We start from the raw sequence: 22,717 nt of genomic DNA, 5'->3' as shown, positions 1-22,717 counted from the left end.
ATACAGTGGAGTAATATATTGGTGGGGGTGGGGCTAAACCCATTATAAACTCGGTTTCTATTTAGGCGGCCCTCGCCTTACGTCTCGGGCCCTAAAAATACCTCGTATATAATGGGTCTTTTTAGCCCCTTGTATAACAATCTACTATATTTGTGTTTGGTGCGCTTATTCTGTGAATTAAAAACGCAACGTAAACTTATCTGTAACGTTATCTTTGTTGACCTTCTGGAACTAGCAATTTAAAATGGAAAAATATTTACAAAAATATTCACAAAATGTTTGTCTCAAATTTTTCAAAAAGCAATCAAAAGCTTGTAAACAATATTCGCAGAAGTTCAGTACCAATAAACTCACAAAAAAAACATTACTTGCAAGCCAGACTTGAAATTTCAAGAAAAGAATTTAAAGGAAGACAATATTGAAGGCTTTCAAGACCATGGTGAAGATCGTAGAATATCACAAGTACTATCGCTAGTATAAAATAAAAATAGCACATTCAATGTTCAACAAATATAGCATCAGCTGATATAAACTAGGCAATAGCCGCGTACTGACTGAGCGAGCAGCCTCGCGAGGCAGCCGCGCGAGGCAAATCCTCGGTCGGTCAAGACGCGCCTCGGCCGAGGCAAACGCACGCGCTGCCTCGCCCGAGCGTGCCGCGACCCGAGCCAAACGTTGTCGGTTTTTGTCCATGCTCAAAGGCGCCTCAGTACGTTTGCCGCGCGCACTCAAGACGGTCGTGTTTTGCCTCGCTTGTTCGACGAATACGGAATAGAGAACATAAGTATAATTATATTATCATGAATAGAGAACAGTGTCTCAAATTAATACATTTATATGGAGAATATAAACTACTTTGGGATGCGCAATGTCCTAATTATACCAACAGAGGACTAAGAGAAGATGCGTGGAATAACATAAATCGTGAAATGAACATTCCAATAATGGATTTAAAAAAAAAGATGGAGTCTTTGCTAGGATCCTATAGGAGGGAAAGGTCACGTGAAAAGAAAAGCCGTATCACAGGATCAGGTATGTTTATGTTTATTATTATGTTTTCGTACAGTCATTACATATTTATAGTCAGTCGTACAAATTTAATTAATTTATTATTTATTACAGGTCGTGGTGACATATATAAATCAAATTGGTACGCCTATGAAGCTTTCAGCTTCCTGGGCGATAGAAACCATCCAGGAAATACTCAAGATACTTTACCTGAAGACGTGAGTATTTACTGATAATTATTCTGCCAAGCAATTGCTCCATTTGTAATAAAATGTCTCCCTAAATGTGAACGTATTTCTTTTAAATCTGTTGGCCCTCGCCGTGGCATAGCTCGAATAGGTAGCATTGATGACATTTCTGTATCCTGCCGCCATCGCCCGGGTATTATTGTTCCTTCAGCTTCGACATCAAATGATCCCGGGGCAGTAAACCTTTGAGAGGCCTCTTGATCCCTTCGCAAGTAGTTATATAAGTATATAGTAGTTAACACGACTTTTGTAGCTTTTTCTGGTTCCAATAGTATGGGCTTCCTCAATACTCTGAACACAGAACTTAAAATGCCAAAAGCATTTTCCACAACTCTCCTTGCTCTGGACAGTCGGTAATTAAAGATCCTTTCCATTGAACCTCGATTTGGAGTACCTTCATAAGGTTTCATTGTGTACTCATCCAATGCAAATGCTTTATCGGCCAAAATAAAATACGGCACTGCAGTTTCATAAGGTATTTGTAAGATTTCTGGCGGAGGAATATTAAGTTCCCTTCTTTCAAGTTTTTTATATAAATTGGTATTTTTAAACACACCGCCATCTGATATACGACCTTTGCTACCAACATCTACATACAGGAATTTATAATTGGCGTCAACTAAAGCAAATAGGACTATACTGGGAAACAATTTGTAACAATCGAAATCATTGCCACTATTTATAGGCGATTGTAATATAACATGTTTCCCATCCATTGCTGCAATAGCATGCGGAAAATTCCATTTTGTCTCAAATTCTCTTGCTATAGTAAGCCACTCTTCTTCGGATGATGGTATCTGTAATTAAAATTATGATTTTTCACCCTACAGAATGCATGTCACAGTGAAATTCAAAATGATGGAAGTCAAAGTAAAACTCGAAATGATGGCAGTGAAAATGAAACTCAAAATAGTGGCAGTCAAAGTGAAACTCAAAATCAAGTCGGTAATGAAAATACAGTTAAAGAAACCAGAAATGAATATACGAGAGCAAAGAAGAGAACTAAAAGAACTGAGCCAAATGATTTAACTGATAATGCTATATCAGAAGCCTTAACACTATTACAACAGTGTGCAAGTGATAGTGCTGCTTCGGAAAAACATGACTCCTACGATGTTTATGGGCAATATGTCGCAAATGAGTTGCGAAAATATGACGCTTTTACTTTAGCACATGTAAAGCATGCTATAAATAAAATTATTTTCGAAGCGGACATGGGAGCATACCCATCATACACTGGTTATTATACTCAATCATACAGTGGGCTAAACAGTTCCAATAATACGTCTTGTCTTTCTTCCTCACCGATGCCTCCTCAATCACCGATGCCTCCTCAATCACAGATGCCTCCTACCTCACCGATGCCTCCTACCTCACCGATGCCTCCTACCCCACCGATCCCTCCTACCTCACCGATGCCCCCTCCGCCTCCTCATCCTCATTGTTAGATAAGTACTTGTTTAATTAAGCGTTTCATATTAATTGTCTTTTTGTCTATTTGTCATGTTGTAATAATTAATAAAAATGTACGAAAAATGGAATAAAATTATTTTATTTTACCTTAACATAATCCCTTAGCACATCGATTAACGCATCACAAACTTCATGAACGATTACTGATATTCTTTGTTTTGATATACGAAACAGATACTGCAAACTGGTATAAGAATCTCCCGTGGCCAAAAATCTTAACGTAACCAACAATCTTTCCCTTGCGGTTATTGCTTCTCGAAAATTTGTGTCCTTCTTGCTTATTTTGGCGTTTATAAGAGAGTACAGATGTTCAAATTCAATTTTATTCATTCTAGTGAAATTGCTTTCTGCGTCATCAAAGCACAGCTCTTCAAATATTCTGTTTCCAGCTTGAAATCTGTTTTTGTATAACGTTTTTATCCAAAAATGTTTAGATTTTTTTCTTTTCTTTTTTTGTACAAGTTGATGAATCAGTATAAAGGCAGTGGTGGCGATAGCCTTCCGAACGCACGGCCTCATGATAATCTTAATCTAAACTGAATATGCGCTACTCGCGCGTGGCTTCTGTTCGACTTGTGAGTAACTACTGAGCGTTCGAGTCTTTTGCTCAGCCTCGGTCTGGCTCGGCTTTGCCGCGCGCGGCAGTCTCATGTGTATTAAATTACAGAATGAGGCTGCCTCGCGCGGCAAACGTTGCGAGGCAAACGTCCGAGGCTGCCTCGCGAAGCTGCTCGCTCAGTCAGTACGCGGCCAATAGGTATGTTAAAATAGGTTGGAATGGAAAATTTCTAAACCCTTCTTCTATTTGTAGCAATAACTGTGGATCTCAGGAATCTGTTAAAAAATTAATAAAAATAAATGATTTGTTTTTGCTTTCAAAATCCACTTACACCAGAAAGTGCACAATATGTAGTATGTACAATATTATTACGTACACACCACCTACAGTTGTCCTAATAAGTTCCTAAGCCTAAGGTTGCCTGGAAGAGATCGCTACTAAGCGATAAGGCCGCCTTTTGTATTCTACTTTTTCTTGTGTTTCTGTTTTGCTTGTTTTCTTTTATTTTTGTGGTGTACATGTTACGCGAGGCAACCCTGCAGCGAGTACGTGAGGCAGCCCTTGCCAAAAGTGCAAGATTGCACCCATTGTTCGGCCGCATTCCTTTGTATGAGCGTCACCTACTCTTTCACAATATGTAATAATTATTTTAACACTTTTACTCCCAACTTTGGAGTAAACAGGCACTTACTTGTAACTTAGCTGTAGTTTCTAATATTAAATCTAATCATAAGTCAAATTTGGGTTTTCTTTGAAATTCTCGGTGCGACCATACATTTTTTACAAATAAAGAGTATTAAATAAAATAAAAATAAATAAAAAGTGGAATGTCGAATACAGCTGAAAATTATCATCCAGAATCTGCGTCTACGACTATCTTCATTGCCAACAATAACCGCGGCGAAAGAATTCAATAGAATGGATGTACTGGTAAGTCGCTTAAGGAAGTCATGACTTCACTGAATAAAGTTTTAAATAAACCGGAAGTGCCTGAAGACGATTTTGCTCGTTATGGCAAGATTCTTGCAAATCATCGTCATCATCATTATCAACCCATATTCAGCTCACTGCTGAGCATGAGTCTCCTCTTAGAATGAGAGGGGTTAGGCCAATAGTCCATCACGCTGGCCCAATGTGTATTGGCAGACTTTACACACGCAAAGAATTAACAAATTCTCAGGTATACAGGTTTCCTCACGACGGTTTCCTTCACCGTTTGAGACACCTGATACTTAATTTTTTAAAATGCACTTTAAAAATTTGAAAAATATTTATTATTCAAATGTGGCCCAAAGATTGTCTGGTGCAGATCATGGGCAAGGTATCATCAAGTTTTCCCACACAAAAGAGAGCACAGAGCACATCTACTTTGAAATAAAATATAGGTATTTTATTGGTTTCTTTGTTGAATGCAGAAGTCAAATAATTTATAGATTCATATGTAACAGCTAGTTTATAATTTATATTTTTTTTACATCTATTACTGGTTTGGAAAGCAGATTTTACTGTGGAGATAGACTTGTCCTATACTGTATACTTGGACTACAGTAATGATAATAATAATAATTATTATTACATATTACCAAATGTAATTCACAGTGATTCTTTAGGATGCTGTTAGGAAAGCAGCATTGTATACCGAACACCGATTTGGTCAAGGAGAAGACCTGTATCTTCAGAAATAAATGAAAGAACAACGGCAGTAAATACTCTGTGTTCCATTTATCAGGATATAAATAAAAAAGAAGAAGTTGAATCTTTAAAACTATTTTAGGATGCTGTTTCCCAGGAAAGCAGCATTATACACCGAACACCGCCGTTAGGAACAATACATCGAAAACGTCTCCCTTTGCCAAACACTGCTCAAATGACAAAAAAGGAAGAGGTTTGAAAATATCGTACAATTAGATGATGTAGAAATACCTATGGTCACATGGGAGGATAACAAAGTTGTCAAGTTTTCCACTTTTGTTGGTAAATATCCAGAGGAAAACGTGCAAAGGTTTAACAGAAAAAATAAAATAAATCAGGTGGTACCGTGCCCAAAAGTAGACCCACGCACAACGGCCAATCACATGGCTAAGTGCGGAAACGGCCCAGAAGAAAGAAGAAGAAGTGCCCAAGAATAGTGACAATTTACAGTAAATACATGGGAGATGTGGATCTTTTAGATTCTGCTTCAGATGCTTGGCTATTATCGTATCAGAAAATGAAGCAAGTTTTTGAATTGAAGCAAAACGTCAGAATCTTCGCCAACAAAATTAACTAATCGTAGGTAAGTCCAAGAGAAAACGATCTGTTACATCACTAAATTCTATATTCGTAATGCAGAGCTGTGACACAGATATAAATGTTCTGTCAGCAATATATCTGCTTTATAAACCGTAGCTCTGCCTCTAAACATTCAGTCGTTCTGGTGATTAGCCGAATTGCTGTCCAGCTACGGACCTGGTTTATGTCCGCCGGTCTGGACTAAGTAACAAGGCTAAGCCCCTGATAATACTAGCCGCCTATAGACCCTTTGCAGGTCCTCGCGAGTCGCGAAACGTAGTGATCCATAGTAATAGAGTTTGTTGTCGTATTTTGAACTATAGTTAAATTATAAACAATAAAACTCAGTTTCAGTTAACAAAGTGTTTTTTTTTATAAACACCGAGAAGCCGAAACTAACAGATCGCAGGACTCCTCGATTGACTATGACACGTCAACTACGTGCCACATCGACGTCATTGAAATAGGAAAAATGTTCGATGATATCAAGTTGATTTTGACCCAACAGCAGAACAAGAAAACTGCTTCAACAATCAGTGGACACCATAAAAATCCAAAATAACGAAAATCACTCCTCTATGGAGTTCTTCTCCCAACAATTTGATGCCATAACAGTATGATTTTATTTGCCTGACATTTTAATAATACATTTATTAAAACGTCAAGACATACTTGACAATTACTTTTTTAAACATACTTACACAAACGTTATCTTTAATTTAAACTTAAGTTACTGTTTGTTATTAAACTTTCTTATTTTTATTTCATGTTATATTGTGTAGGTAAACTATTGTACGCCAGGAATGGCCGAACATGTGTTAATCTGTGCTCTCAGCAAATAAATAAATATAGTGTTAAACAGAGAGTGATAAGAGATTAATTCGAAACTCGAACTTGCGAATTGTAAAGAAAATCGTTACAGAATAGCCCAGAGCGGGAACATTTAGGCGCGCGCGCCATTTAAAATACCTACTTGTCACGCAATTGCTGTTGACATAAATAATTGACAAGTACCTACACCAATACAAATTATTGATGTAAGGCTGTCGACAAATAATCCTGTCCGCGAGGTAATTTCCCTGAACTACTGTTTCAGTCGACTTTTGCCAGATTTCAAGGATATACGATTCTATTATGGAAAAATAGAAAAACTTTAAGAAGGGAAAGAAAGTGGACGATGGGAAGGAAAATAATATTGACGACCAAGGATGACTGATGAAATTCTGGAGAATCTATTTACCTTCTTCTCTGCATCAACTGCTCGATGGAACGCTTTGGTTGCCGTCAAAGGTCAAGCAGTGAAACAAGTCACTGACACGCGCTGGAGCGCTAGACATGTAGCTGTCAAGATGCCTAAAAATAAGTTTGAGGTAGTTCTTGAGGTACTGGAAGAATTAACAGATTCATCTCAAACTTCCGAAACAAGATCGGGAGCCTCCCACCAGCCAGACCTGGACCTAAGAAAACCTCAATCGGCCCAGGCGGGGATCGAACCCAGGACCTTTTTTTTATTCTTTACAAGTTAGCCCTTGACAACAATCTCACCTGATGGTAAGTGATGATGCTATCTAAGATGGAAGCGGACTAATTTGTTAGGAGGAATATGAAAATCCACACCCCTTGCGATTTCTATACGACATCGTACCGGAACGCTAAATCGCTTGGAGGTACGTCTTTGTCGGTAGGGTAGTAACTAGCCACGGCCAAAGCCTCCCACCATCCAAATCCAGACCTCCGTCTTGTAAATCCACCGGGCATACCACTGCGCCATGAGGCCGTCGAAATTACGCCGTTGATTTTTTTTGCCTTGATTGAATTGAAACTCTCCGCCAGACCCACCCTAAGGGTACCAACGCACTATCCGGTCAGCCGGAATGAGGCTAGCCGTGCCGGCTGACCGCAGGACGCGGTTGCGCTTGCGGCTAGCCGGGTGACGGAGAGCCGCAACCCTAACCGGAAAGTACGGTTAGAAACCGTCATGGTTTGCGGTAGGGTCGACTCATTTCCAAGATGGACGTCAAAGAAGTAGCAGCTATTTATTATATTTACTCGCGTTACATAAAGAACAAGAAACAGAAAAATATTTTTTTCTGAATCGAAATCCATAGTTAATGCGCTAGCATCGATAAACACCTTCACTGTCAATGGCGGGCAACTGCAAACTGGCGCTATCCGCGTAGTGTGTAGAGCAACCGTCCGGCTGGCCGTCAGTCAGCCGCAGCACTCAGAACAACCGGAGCGGATAGCCGGCAACCGCATCGCAGTGTGTATAAAAACGACTTTCTCGTACAAATATTAGATTACGTACAAATATTAGATTACGGGAGTCGGGGTGGCTCTTCCCCACCGCGTAAAACAGCTCTTGGAAAGGAAGAAGGAACCCAGGCGTCAATGGCAACGACCTCTGCTGCACGAAGACGGAAACTTTGGTTATCGAGCAGCGGATCGTGCGGGTATACTAGCAAGATTCCTGCAGAAGTAATTCACTCCCAACAAAGACCTGGACCCCGAGACATAGATGGTGCGGCTGTACTTGGAGGGGAACCTACACAATGACAACGCGGAGGGAGAAGATCCAGCCTTCTTCACTCCAGGCCATATAAAGAGTGCAATCAAATGGTTGAACACCAAAAAGGCTCCCGGAGCGGACGAAGTCACATACTCGGTATTCTGCGGGTTGGCTACTTCTTACTTCCCAAATACCTGGAAGAACAGAAAAAGCCCGACGAAGCCGCAGAATTATCGCCTGTCAGCGGTATCAAAGCTGTTTGAAGTCCTGCTGCTGAGAAGAATAGAACCACACTCAACCCCTCGCCCGGAACAATTCGGCATCCGCAGCAAATTCAGCACGACGCTGCAACTCGCCAGGGTAGGGTTGCAGCCTACATCTCCACGTCCATCAAGTCTCACCACGCACTAACCAACCAACCAAGAAAAATTTATAAGAGGATTTAAAATTTACAAAATTTGGACTATGTGTCTGATTTATCAGACTCAGACTCAGACTCAGTCGGAGGACGACTCGTGCTACACTTAGAACTTAGCGACACTTATCACATACCTCAAATCACAGAAATCCTAGACAAACTTGTCATGGTTTTCGGAAAGTATCTATTGAACCTATTTGAAAAATTTAAAATGAATTGTAATTATTTTCTGTTGTGTAAATCAAATACATGTTACTTAACGCAGTTTCTGTTACGAATCTGGTCAGCACAGAGGTTTGAATTGGTGAGCTATTTGTTCATTTTATTATTGTTATTAGATTAGAATGGTTAAGATTAATGATTAATTACGAATAGGATAACATTGTAAGCTAAAATATGAAATGTGTTGGTCTTCAGTATTTTCATTCCAAACTCGGGAATAGCAAATACTTTTCTACTCTGGACTTAACATCTAGGTTTCATCAAATCTTGCTGAATGAAGCTGATAAAGCCAAGACGTCTTTTACGGTTCCTCAAGGTCATTTCCAATTCTTTTGGACTAAAAAAATTATATTCCAGAGGCTCATCAACTCAGCCTGATCAGGACTCCAACGTATCTGGTGTTTTGTTTACTTAGACGACGTAGTCTGTTATACTAATGACCTTTAATCACATACTTTTAACCTTAGATCGATTTTCCATAGAATTAAGAGACTTCAACTTAAAAGTACAACCCGAAAATTGCGAATTCTTGAGATAAGAAGTTTGTTACCTAGGTCATGTTATTACGAAACAAGGCATAAAGGCAAATCTGGATAAAATTAAGGCAGTTATTGAGTTTCCAATGCTAAAAACCCTCAAGGATATAAAATCATTCCTTGGTTTAGTTTCATATTACCGCCGTTTCAGTCCTGATTTCTCGAAAATTCCAAAGCCTTACTAATCCCCTCAAAAAAAAAGTACCTTTCAAATGGGAAAATCAACAACAGCTCGCGTTCGATACACTTAAATACAAACTAACAACTGTTAGCCAACATAACGGGGACGTTATAATTACGGAGCATTATAATTTTAGTGGCAACACAAAAAAAAAAGAAAAAATGTCAACTTGTAGATAATTTGATTGTAAAACCTTAACAACAAAAAAGACTGGCAACAAAACTTCGATCAATAACATCAACTGTATTATCAATAGTAAACTTAATAAAAACTATTGAGGGCATGGAAGCTATTTGACAAGAATTATCCAAAAAGTATAGTTTAGACCCTGTTGAAAAATTATACATTAATATCAAAAAGCAGCAATGCTATGGAGCAAGAAAACACGGTTGCTCTTGAAAAGATGTTCTAATCTCTTCTCCTCAATAGCGTTATCCATTTTCATAGTAAATTGTGAGGAAGATAACAATGTATGCCTACAAAATTATGCGTTTATATTCTCAATGAAAGTATTTTTCTGATATTTCCGAAGAAACACAGTTTACAGAAATTTTCTATAATGAAAATCAACATCAAAACCATGCAAGACAGAGCAGTAGCACATTATTTTTGTCTGTGCGACGCTATCATGCGCTGCGGAAACTTCCAGAAGCATGGTGACCATGCTACCCAAACAAGGAAAAGATCAGCTGCTGCCTGAGAGTTACAGGTCAATCACTCTACAGCCAACGATATCTTCAGTGTTCGAGAAACTCCTGTTGCTGCACATGACACACATTGAGCCGAGACAGGAATAGTTTGGCTTCAGGTCTGAACACACAACAACATAACTTTATATCAAAATTGAACCATGCACAGAAATTATCAGAAAACAGTACATTTCAAATACTCATGGAGACAAATTAATAACTGTCACAGTTATTTATGAACATGCAAATGCAAATTTCAAAAAAGAAAAAAAAAACTTTCCTTATCAATATATATAAAAAGTCCAAAATGCTATTCATTTGTACAGAAACTTTTTACATTGCATTCAGTGGCAATTCAAGCAATGAGCTTGAGCACCGCTTGAGCGGTAAAATTATGTCCGGGTATCAGTGATCAAGGTGTTGTGTTACGTAAACTCGACTTTTCTGCTCCGAGGCGCATCATTCGGACAATCGTGTCCTTTTTGGATAATCGGAGATTCAGTAATGGGGGTCGAAGACGCTGTATCGCTGGAGGGAACCATAACCCATACGCATTACGTATGTATAAGTGATAGCCTCATAATGTGACAATTGAAAATTTTTGTGAGAGTTGAAGACGCCACATCATCGGAGAGGAGGATACACGCAGGAGTGTCTTATAAGACACCACATCATCGGAGAAAAGGAAACACGCTGGAGTGCCTTGTAAGACACCACATCATCGGAGAGAAGGATACACGCAAGAGTACCTTGGAAGACACCACATCACGGAGAGAAGGATACATGCAAGAGTGCCTTGGAAGACACCACATGATCGCAGAGAAGGTTACACGCAAGAGTGTACAAGAGAAGGTCTTTGATATCCTCAATAAAAGGCTGCCGAGGATTGGGAGGACTCCATAGTTTCTACGGCTCTACAAAATCTTACAGACTCCAAAACTTCTATTACAACACTCAAGCGATCAAGAATCCCGGAATTCTACAAGTAGTGCGAAGTACATACATACAAAACCCCTGAAGAACGTTTGAGCATCAAGATCGTAATTATAATAGTGAATCAATCAATCATTGTAAAACAGAGTAATTTTATTAAACCCTTGCAACTAAATTTTCGACCTAGTTTCATATCACAAGGAACGTTGGTGAAAAAATTAAACTAACGTTACATTATCAAGGTTTATGTTAAACTGTTCATATACTCCTGTAGCTTGTGCGTTTTGTTTTTCGGTGATGATGTAGGCGGCGATAAAATTGGCTTCTACTTAAATCTTGTCTAAGGTCGGCATTAAATTATGGAGGTAAAGAAAGGTCTGATTAAATGTTTTAAATGAACTTTATTTTAATTTTTATAGATTGACGGAAAATGCTTGAAATTGACAAGCCTTGATTTTTGCGCGCCGCCTGCTCTCAAAGCTCTTACAGAATTGATGGACATCGTAAAAGATCTTCTCGTGTCACCGTTTTCCACAAATGCAATATCATGGAGAGGCATCGACACACCCATTGAACGAGATACTAAAAAATATTCATTGTTTATGTAACAAACAGTAGAACGAAGAACTGACATTGTCACAGAAGCTGTGATGTCAGAACTTAATTTTATGGAAGTAGATTTGTCACGGACAGTTAAGATGCCACTTTCAATCATCCAATTGTAAAGCGGATATTTTGGGACAATATAAAAAAAGAACATTGTCTGACTTCAAGCTTTTAGACAGTGAAGAAGGTTCTCACTATCTACCGATCTAAGCCTAACACTATACAGTACTTCTTAAGCTAAAACTTACACGGTCTTAAAATCAAATAAATGATTGTAACGTACAACCACATGCTTGTATGGCTGAAATTTAATTGAACTCTGGTAACTACCTATGAGATATCGTAAACATTTTATGATAAATGGAATACGACTTTCAATTAAATACAAAAGGTTTTAGTATACTAAAATTAAAAGATTTTAGTATGCTGCGATTTGGATCGATCGATTGAAAATGTAAAAAAAAAGTGTCACTTTCATCATCATCAATCATCCTTATATTCAAGTGTACACCCACAACATAAAACTGCTATAAATGAAGATAATGAGAAACGAGGTCTGTAAACGACGCGTATTAATATTATTCATTTTCCACATGTTGTTATTGTATATCTGAGTTTAAATAAAAGGCGAAACGGAACGTGTGTGGTAAACGTCAATGTCAGTAAAATCAAAACGTCACTCGTTGACAACTAATTTAAAAACTAACGACTTTTCCTCCACCCGAGCAACGGTCACCACGCACGTCTCCTAAGAAATAAGCCGATTTTACCAAAAGCTGTGTTTTTATTGAGCCTGGCCTTTACAGAGGTCCATTTACTATCTTCTTAAATTTAGATAGACCTCGTTTAAAAATAATCTTCTATCAAGTCTAATAATTGAGAATCTAAATTTTTAGTATAATTTAGATAATTTAGAATCTAAATTATTAGTAAAAGAAAGAATTTTAAAAGTTCCAGATACATGTTCTAAATATTCTTGACGCCACAGATACAGTGCACAGAAATGCCCACAGCAGTAAATAACCCGTGACCGTCTCAACTTTTTTAACAGAAACTCGTAGAAAGAAGCTTGATCATATATTTCTACTTGAGAAGATAGTGGAAGAATCTAATCTTTACTCTGTTCAAAAAAAATGTGACAAATCCCTTAAATTTGACTGAAACTGAACTAAGAAAGTTCATAGCAATATTGATAACTATGTCAGTCATAAAATATCCCAACATCCGGCTTAACCCTAGAAGCCCAATCTACGTAAATTTTACGTATACCACGGCGAAATATCTCTGTCTCTTTCACGTTTACCGTCCGATCGCCGCTAACTTCTGAACCAACTCAGTGGCCATTAAGACCTCGCAGGACGCAGTTGCGTTATCTCGGTAAGTGCCGCCATTTTGTTGTAATAGAGACGTTGCACGTAATTTTGACGTATAATTGGGCTTTGTGTAACTTTTGAAATTGTTTCTAATTTTTATTTTTGTGATTTATTTGAGTTAATCTTAATGCCTCGTTACATTTTTCATATGATATTAATATTTTCAGGTTGAATATAAAATGGAATCCCGTCAACAGCTAAACCAGGACGAAATAGTTGCAATTTTAGAAAATGATGACGATTATTCTCCGCTGGATTCGGACTCCGAGGAAGAAGATCTTGTAGTTGAAGATGATGTCTGGAGTGATAACGAGGACGCGATGATCGACTTCATTGAAGATACAAGAAGGCAAGAGGGCTCCGATAACAATATTGCTTCTCGGGAATTGCCTAATCTTGAGGTAACTTCATTGACTACACACAGAATAATTTGTTTGCCTCAGCGGTCAATACGTGGAAAAAACAACCATATATGGTCAACTACAAAGGGACGGGAAGGACTTCGGCTATCAATATTATACGCACAAATAGAGGACCAACGCGAATGTGTCGGAATATTGTTGATCCATTGCTCTGTTTTCAACTTTATATAACAGACGAGATAATTCATGAAATAGTCAAGTGGACACACGTCGAGATGACAGTAAAACGACAAAATTTTAAAAACATTTCAGCAAGCTACAGGGATACAAATACAATGGAGATCTGGGCGTTAGTCGGAATTCTCACTCTGACGGCTGTTATGAAAGATAACCACCTCTCAACTGATGACTTATTTGACGCTACATTCTCTGGTACCAGATATGTATCAGTGATGAGCAGAGAGAGATTTGAATTTATAATAAGATGTTTGAGAATGGACGATAAAACACTGCGACCAACTCTTCGTAGCGATGATGCTTTTTTGCCGGTGAGAAAAATATGGGAGATTTTTATCAATCAATGCAGACAAAACTATGTTGCTGGAAGTAACTTGACTGTAGATGAGCAATTGTTGGGTTTTCGCGGCCGTTGTCCATTCCGGATGTATATTCCCAATAAACCTGATAAATATGGCATAAAATTCCCCATGAGTGTGACGCTGCAACAAAGTAAATGCTAGATGCCATACCTTACCTTGGTAAAAGTACGAAAACAAATGGTTTACCACTGGGCGAGTTTTATGTAAAAGAGCTGACTAAAACTGTACACGGCACAAATAGAAATGTTACCTGCGACAACTGGTTCACGTCTATCCCATTAGCTAAGAACATGCTCCAGGCTCCATACAACCTAACAATAGTAGGAACTATCAGGTCTAACAAAAGAGAAATACCTGAAGAGATCAAGAATTCTCGCTCACGGCCGGTAGGATACTCAATTTTTTGCTTTGATGGCCCTTTGACCTTGGTTTCCTATAAACCAAAGCCGTCGAAAATGGTATTTTTATTGTCTTCCTGTGATGAAGATGCCGTTATCAATAATAGTAACGGAAAACCGGATATGATATTGTTTTATAATCAAACAAAAGGCGGCGTTGATTCCTTCGATCAGATGTGTAAGTCTATGTCTGCTAACAGGAAGACTAATAGGTGGCCAATGGCGGTCTTTTACGGGATGTTGAATATGGCATTTGTGAACTCCTATATAATATACTGTCACAATAAGATAAATAAACAAGAAAAACCAATGAGCCGCAAAGAATTTATGAAAAAATTAAGCATAGATCTAACGACACCTTGGATGCAAGAACGACTACAAGCACCTACTTTGAAGAGAACTCTACGCGACAATATAACAAATGTTTTGAAAAATGTGGTACCGCCATCTCCGGAAAATATTAGTGATGAGCCAGAACCAAAGAAACGACGCTATTGTGGATTTTGTTCATATAAAAAAAAGCGGATGACCAAAGCGCAGTGTTGCAATTGCTTAAAGGCTATATGTGGAGAACACAATATTGATGTTTGTCAAGACTGCATTTAAAGACTGTTTTTTTCTAAGAGACTTATATAGTATTATTACAAGTTTATGAAAACATTTAAAACTACTTGATTTTTTTTTATAATTACGTAATTTTAAGAAATAGTGTTAGAAGCTTGATGTTTTTGTTGATTATTTTTCCAAGATTTGATTAAAGTGCCATAATTGTATTAATAAAGAGTATTTTTAACTTAAAAAGTATTTTATTTATTAATTAAAACTTAAATTATGATAACTCATGCAAAAATATAGTTCATTACCAGAAAAACATTGGAAAACTCTGAAATTTATTTTTACACGTAATTTTTACGTATGATTGGGCTTTATAGCTATTTAAATATGATTGGGCTTCTAGGGTTAAAATTATATATAATGTGTAAAAGACTATGCTCATAAGTTTGAGATATACACTGGTCAAGAGAATGAGCGGTTTCAAGATGAGCCAGATTTTGGGCCAGCAGGAAATCTTGTTATCCGTCTATCCAGAGGTGTTCCCAATGCATATAAATCATATTGTATATTTTGACAACTTTTATACCTCTGTGCCACTAGTTGCCCATCTCGCCAAAAAAGGAATCTACAGTCAGGCACTGTATAGTACAACAGATTTGAAATTGTAGACTACCAGACACAAAACACTGATGAAAAAATCTGTTCCCCATGGAACTTATAAAGAGTTGTTGATTTGACAGCTGTAACTTGGAAGGACAATAAAGCTGTCACTTCCCTATCTTCATATGTTGGAGCAGAACCTGACTCCGAAGTAGAACGGTTTGACAAAGCGAATAAGATTTCTTGCCCACATAGAGGAATACAATGACCATATGGGCGGAGTGGACCTTATGGACAGCTTCATTGGTAGGTATCGCATCGGAATGAGAAGTCGAAAGTGGTACCTACGTATCTTCTATCACTTAATGGACATGGCAGTAATTAATTCTTGACTGGTTTATAAATATTTGAACAGAAATTAAGCTTCATCATCAATTATGAATTTGTGTCACTATAGACTGGAACTAGCTTCTATTCTTTAGCAAACGAGGAATGCCCGCACTAGTGACAGTGTTGAAATGGAACTTTAAACCAAAAAAGGCGAGGGCCTGTTCAACATCTTCCACCTAAGGACATAAGGACAGATAATGTTGGTAACTGGCCCGATGACTGTTCGCAGCAGGTGCAAAATGCCTAGGTGTTAGGGATACACACAACAAAGTGTGAGAACTGTGGAGTAGCCCTATGTCTTAATAAATCCAAGCATGTTTTCAAAGAGTTACATATGTAATTAATGTAAGTGTAAACGCCGTGCTGAAATCACATTACATGGACGATTACATAGACTCAGTGGATGACGTCACGACGGCAAAACAGCTGATCAGAGATATCACAATCATTTACCAGCGGGGCGGCTTCGAAATAAGAAACTGCGTAAACAATATCCCAGAAGTGCTCGAAGAAATACCAAATGAAAGCAAGTCTGTAAATTCAACGTAAATAATCAACAAAGGATGCTCGGACTGCTATGGCTACCATCGGTAGATACATTGGCTATAGATACAACGCTCAAACGTATTCCGAGTGATATTTTAAATTTCGAAAGAAAACCTACAAAACGCGAAATGTTGAGAATTATTATGTCTATTCTAGATATATATGGTTTTCTTAATCCAATCACCATTAAAGCTAAAATAGTGATGCGTGAAACATGGAGAAATAATAGTAAGTAAATGCATGATGTTGTATATCTCCAACAAAAGGTTTTTTTTTTTAAAAAAGTAGAAAACATGATATATTTTTTATTTCTATTTAGAATGTACATGTCTACAATATATATTTTTTTCAAGAGGTCAAAATAAATCATGCGTTTAATACTTGATGGCCATTGTACTTGAATCCCTGACCAATCTATTCAACAACTAACAAGTCAGGGAACACTGACACCAAAACATACCATCTCCCCCATCATCCGTTGTTTGTACGGCCACGTGTACACCGTCACGCTGCCAGTCGCGTTAGTGATTCAGTGCAGTGTTTTGTGTTGTAATTATTGATCATAAATTGTTTAGTGTGGTTCGTTGTCGAGCATCAGCATAAGTTGCTGACACCCGATGCCAGAAAAATCAACGCCACAGCCACGGGAATACGAGAACCATTTCCTGGGAATGCTGCCGAATAATCGAATAACAATGACTATAGGTGACGTTCAACGGTATCGAAAACGTGGCGGCGTCGAATAACATCAGCTGACAGACTTTAATGGAAAATGTAACAACCCCACTGAGTGGTGGTTTACGTCATTGCAAATATATCCAACTTTGGCCAAAATATACTGCACAAGATGCAATATAACTTCTGTGCCATGTGAACGGCTATTCTTTAAAGCCGGATTTTTTTTTTTTTGTTTTTCTTTTTTTTTTTTTTTTAAATTCATTACTATTGTGCAATCAGCTGCAACAGCTTTAAGCAAATTGCTTGTGGGTACTACATGGCATGTGTAGCTGACCTTCCATTGAAGGCCATGCTAATTTATTAAAGCCGGATTTAACTTTAATATACGCAGGCTTTCCACATTGAAACTCAATCAATTAGTCTTCTTGAATGCTAATGCAAAACTATTAAATTGGTGATGATAAATAACAACAACCATCTCTAATACAACAGAGCCATCGGACACCATTGATAGACAATAGTGTCCCTTTAGTAGCTATGTGGATGATGTGGTTTACCGCCAAGCAAAATTTAAACTATGAAAAATCATCAATGAAATGTGATGGCAATCAATTAAGTTTGACAACAAAACTGACAACAATGTTTCAAAGACACCACTGAACATTATTCTGAACCTCGAGTTCTTATAAAAGAGGTGTCATCCTAAACAGACTGACATCTCCTTAGTTTACAACATAATATTTATTGCAAATTGTCAATCAGCTTAACAGCCAGTTTCTTCATTGCTAGAACAGTCAAAGTAACGTCATATATCAAAAGTGATGGTCTTATTCACTGAAAAATAAAGTCTTCTTTACTACTTACTACTTTTACTGTTACTTTAGCTTTACATGAAGAAACTGGCTGTAAGAGATTAATTAATTTTAATTAATTAATACAGACACGACTAAACATTATTCTGATCCTTGAGTTGTTATATTTATCACCTTAACACGTTCGCTGCGGTACAAGATCAATTGACCTCGTATAACAGCAGCAGAAAAAAAGGATTTTAGCATCTTCAAGCGTTACAAGATCGATAAACCCCGTTCCACGCCACAGAAAGTTTTAGTACGAGGTCAAAAAACCTCATACTGCACCAGAGGAAAGTACAGAAAAATCAGTGCCGCAGCAAACGTGTTAAGAGCTGTCATTGAAAACAGATTCACATCTCCTTAGTTTATTTTGTCCCTGTGTCCTTGTGTACATATTTGAAAGCACAGTAAACCCATCGTCAACATTGTTAGACAGTAGTCTATTTAGTAGCTTTGTGGACAATGTGGTTTACCTCCAAGCAAACTAAACTATGAAAAATCACCAATAAAATACTATTGTGATAACAATTAACTAAAAGTGAGAACTATTGTTCAAAGACAACACTAAACATAATTTTTTTGTTACAGAGCCATGATTCTAAATAGAATGACAACTCCTTAGTTTATCTTGTCCCTTTACATATTTGGAAACAATAAAGCCAACAGACACCATTTGTAGACAGTAATGTCTATTTTATTAAACAACTTTCAAAAAAGAGGTGCTATATTCAGCTTTTATGAGGACAGTGTGATTTACCTCCATAATGAAAATAATTGCAAATTTAAGCCATATTTGCAATTATTTTCATGAACAACAACTATTTTCATCAACAATGATATTTTATTTCCATGATAATCAGCTATAAGATTATGTTGACCCTTGAGTTGTTCATAAATCTCACACAGAGCTACCCATCCAAACTCCTTTTGAAGGTGAACAAATCTTACAAATCAGGGAACACTGACATACCATTTCACACTCCCATCAACTCACATTTATTTGAAATAGCACTATTGTGAAATAATGATATTTGAAATAATTCCTTGAGATACATTTTTCACCCTAACAGCTGTCGTTCTAGATAGATTAACAGCTGCTAAGCATTTTATCCTTACTTACTTGAAACCACAGCAGAATTGTCTAAACCCTATATAGATAGCAAATATTTTACCTTAACAATTTTGGTTTTGATTGATTTGTCCCTACAAGGAAAATAATGAAAACTACGACGAAATGTATATCGTGATGTAACATCAGCTAAAAAATCAAAGACGCCAACAAACGTATTTTTTCTGATCCTTACATTATTAATCACAACAGACAGCTACATAACCAATCTCAAGGTACACAAATGAGTAAAACAATGACGGCGCGCAGAACATATCGTTTAGAGATTAGAATACTAGAATAGATTTAATTTCTACACTTATTTGTACACTTTGCATCTTGAATTCATCGATTTGAGTACCTGGTTTCAGCGCTCACAGAGTGCTCGTAGTCGTAACCATGATCAATTCAAAACTTCACAAAAGGAGTTAAAACTTTGCGAATAGCCAACAATATACTCGAATCAACCAAGCAACAAGAAAAACTCAACTATTGTTACTATTGACTTTTTAACCAAATGCGAAAAACGCCATCTTATTTTTTATTGATCAATCTTATGTCATTTGACATTTCTCAAATTAAAATTAATGTCATGACATGCAACAACTGACAAGCGTCAGGAAGTCAAGCAGGGCTACCAACTGCCGTATCCATAGATACAAGACCCTAAATGCCTATTTCGGACTACTTTAGTATTTTAGTCGAGTACGAACGATTTTTGGATTTACCGCCCAAAAATCGTTTGTACTCGACTAAAATACTAAAGTAGTCCGAACTAGGCCTGACAAACAAACGTACAATACGGGAGGATTGGCGCGAAATTTGTAGGAATCACATGTAGCACCAATCTTTGCTCACATATATCTATGGTAGCACGAGTTCTATTTTCAAATTTTATTAATTTGCTGCTTATTAAAATTTTATTGTATAATTAATTTTATTAGACAAGGAAACCGTGCATAACTTAGCATTAAAGCACTCATATCTCTATAATAAAAATCATTTCGTGTGTTTTTTATATACCAATACTTTACAAGTTAGCCCTTGACCACGATCTCACCTGATGGTAAGTGATGACGCAATAAGATAGAAGCGAGCTAACTTGTTAGGAGGATGAAAATCCACAGCGCTACGAGAGCGTTCCGGTACGATCTCGTAGGCTGGTAACTTGCCACGGCCGAGGCCTCCCAGCAGCCAGACCTGGACCAATTAAGAAAACCTCAATCAGCCAGGCCGAGAATCGAACCCAGGAAATCCATCTCGACAATCCATAGCGCATACCACTGCGCCACGCCCTTGCACCATCAGCGGGCCTATTATGTATCTTGGTGTACCATTGAAATAATGAGTCACTACTTACATCGTTTTTCGACGTATTTTCGTCTTTGTGATCATCTAAAATAGTTATTTCAACGAAATAAACTTAACTGCACCATTTTACATTAAATGGTAATGTTATTTTGTTTCTACGATCATCTAACATGATTATTTCAAAAAAACTACGTAAATACCAGGTTTTTTGTTAAAATAGCGTTACTACTACTATTATTAAGTTAATTTACGTAAAATGACGAAAATTGTGTAATTTTGTTGAAAACACAATGTTAGAAGATAGCAAAAACAAAAATGCGATGAAAAACGATGTACCTAGTGACTTGAATGGTACACCTTGAACGCGCTAATCTCAGGAACTATTGGTCTGATTTGAAAAATTCTTTCAGTGTTAGATAGCCCATTTATCGAGGAAGGCTATAGGCTATATTTTATCCCCGTATTCCTACGGGAACGGGAACCACGTGGATGAAACCGAGCAAGTTCTACTTCTACTAGTTCCCTGCAGTTCTTGAAATTGGCGTTCAACCATTGACCTCTTATAATAAAAGGACGCACAATCATGTAGAAAATGTCACTTGAAAACTGGCCAATTTAGCTTTAGAATTATTAGTAAGAAAATTATACCTAAAGCCCTTTTAATATAGTCTAATTAGTCTAATATTCAAAAAAATCTCAAATTCAGAACAAATTCAACCTTAAGCATTGAGTTTAAGGTTGAATTTGCAAATGTGACTACTTGAATTGAGTGCCAAGAAGTTGTGTTTGGCACTCATTGAGTGGGGACGTTTTTTGGTCGCTGATTGTGCATCCACTTTTTAATAGATTAAATGATTACGGTGAGGAAGACAAATGTTCAGGCACTGCCTACTAAAAATTTTTTCTTGTAATATTAAGTTGGAAAATAAAATTTTATTTATACATGTATAATACGATTCAAATAAATTTCGACATAAATCATTAATTTACATTCATATATTATATATTTTTTAATAATAATATAGACATTTAATAGATAACAACACTGGCTTAAATTACACATAATAGGTATATAGGGTGATTCGGTCTTTAGTGCGGATATTTTTTTCGTGGTTCTGTATCATTAATAGAATATAAATCTACAAACAGTTCGATACATTTAATGTAATTTTTTTTTTAATTTATGTCTCTAAAATAACAAAATAATCATAGCTGGGCATTAACTCGTTAATCCGTTAATCGTTAATTAACGAAGTTAACATTTTGATTAACGGATTAACTTTTAAGTTAACTTTCAAAAATGTTAACGGACCCGTTAACTTCCGTTAATATGCAGAAGTCCGTTAATCGTTAATCCAATGCCTACTATTTACCGCGCGACGCGATTAACAGATTTAGACAAGTAAGAAATGATGAAAGATTTTTTTCATAATGAAATCAACAAATTACTATATTTATGTTAAAATTATAGATAAAATCAACTATAATCAAATTATGGCACTTTTCCCCAGTGCTCACCCTTATTTTCCAATGGGGATTTCACACAATGATATAAAAATGCAATATTAACCAGTCATATTAACGGATTAACGATTAACGTTAACTTGCGTTAATTCTTCCGGAATGTAACGCTTTAACGTTTAACGAAGCTAACTTTTTTTGTAGCGGATTAACGATTAACGAAGCTAACTATTTGATTAACGGTGCCCAGCTATGAAAATAATGTACATATTATTACTAAACAAGATATATTCAGCTTAAAAGTGATCTGGTGACGTCCTTTAGGTATCAAACGAAAATAAAATAAACGCACAATAGGGTGACCCTAAAATTCTGTTCAAAAGTAAATAACTTTAGCTAACGATAATTTTGTTATTTTTGAGTTAAAAAAAAAAGGAAAAAATACGTGATCATTAAATTTTGTTTATGAACAAAATATAAAAATATCCGCACTAAAAAAATTTTCTTCCTGTATATTATACAATTGTATGTTAAATTTAAACTTTCTAGTATATACGGCACACGCAATTTTTCTAGTTAAGTTTACTAAGTTTAAGTTTAACGTACCAATTGATAAGAGTCATAACAACATTAGGTACACATGACGTCATCAGCACTTTTGCGAAACACTCGCATTTATGCTACATTACTTACTTAAAATATTTGATCATTTACTTCAAAACTAAATGAACGTTTTAATTTAAGTTTTAAAGACTTATTTTCTGTTGAAAGGAGAATGCCAGATCCTAACCCAGTCCATTATACTAAAAATATCCAATTTTTAAATAAT

General features: G+C 36.8%; 2 protein-coding genes across 3 annotated transcripts; one reads left to right on the top strand and one right to left on the bottom strand.

The window, feature by feature from the left end:
- The first annotated feature begins 526 nt into the window (after nt 1-526).
- On the top strand, nt 527-2,802 carry LOC128199507 (leukocyte receptor cluster member 8 homolog). 2 transcript variants are annotated; one of them, XM_052889451.1, is made up of 3 exons: nt 527-1,032; nt 1,123-1,226; nt 2,087-2,802. In XM_052889451.1, the coding sequence occupies exons 1-3, from the start codon at nt 801-803 to the stop codon at nt 2,702-2,704; spliced, it is 954 nt and encodes a 317-aa protein (XP_052745411.1). In that variant the 5' UTR covers nt 527-800; the 3' UTR covers nt 2,705-2,802. The 2 variants fall into 2 exon arrangements, with proteins under 2 accessions (XP_052745411.1, XP_052745410.1); XM_052889450.1 differs by having other exon boundaries at nt 528-1,226.
- LOC128199506 (uncharacterized) lies at nt 1,021-4,187 on the bottom strand. The gene is made up of 2 exons (XM_052889449.1): nt 2,817-4,187; nt 1,021-2,053 (listed from the first exon to the last, which is right to left on the bottom strand). The coding sequence occupies exons 1-2, from the start codon at nt 3,246-3,248 to the stop codon at nt 1,235-1,237; spliced, it is 1,251 nt and encodes a 416-aa protein (XP_052745409.1). The 5' UTR covers nt 3,249-4,187; the 3' UTR covers nt 1,021-1,234.
- Between the last annotated feature and the right edge of the window lie 18,530 nt (nt 4,188-22,717).

Source organism: Bicyclus anynana, chromosome 26 (assembly GCF_947172395.1).
Source record: "Bicyclus anynana chromosome 26, ilBicAnyn1.1, whole genome shotgun sequence".
In the NCBI taxonomy this organism is placed as follows: Eukaryota; Metazoa; Arthropoda; class Insecta; order Lepidoptera; family Nymphalidae; genus Bicyclus; species Bicyclus anynana.
The sequence above is the reverse complement of the archived record's forward strand: the minus strand, read 5'-3'. Positions and strand labels throughout refer to the sequence as shown.

Coding starts and splice junctions, on each gene's coding strand:
- LOC128199507 (XM_052889450.1), top strand. CDS start 801: ATGAATAGAGAACAGTGTCTCAAATTAATACATTTATATGGAGAATAT. Junction 1,227..2,086: donor AAGATACTTTACCTGAAGAC/GTGAGTATTTAC, acceptor TTCACCCTACAG/AATGCATGTCACAGTGAAAT.
- LOC128199506 (XM_052889449.1), bottom strand. CDS start 3,248: ATGAGGCCGTGCGTTCGGAAGGCTATCGCCACCACTGCCTTTATACTG. Junction 2,054..2,816: donor TGCTAAGGGATTATGTTAAG/GTAAAATAAAAT, acceptor TTTTAATTACAG/ATACCATCATCCGAAGAAGA.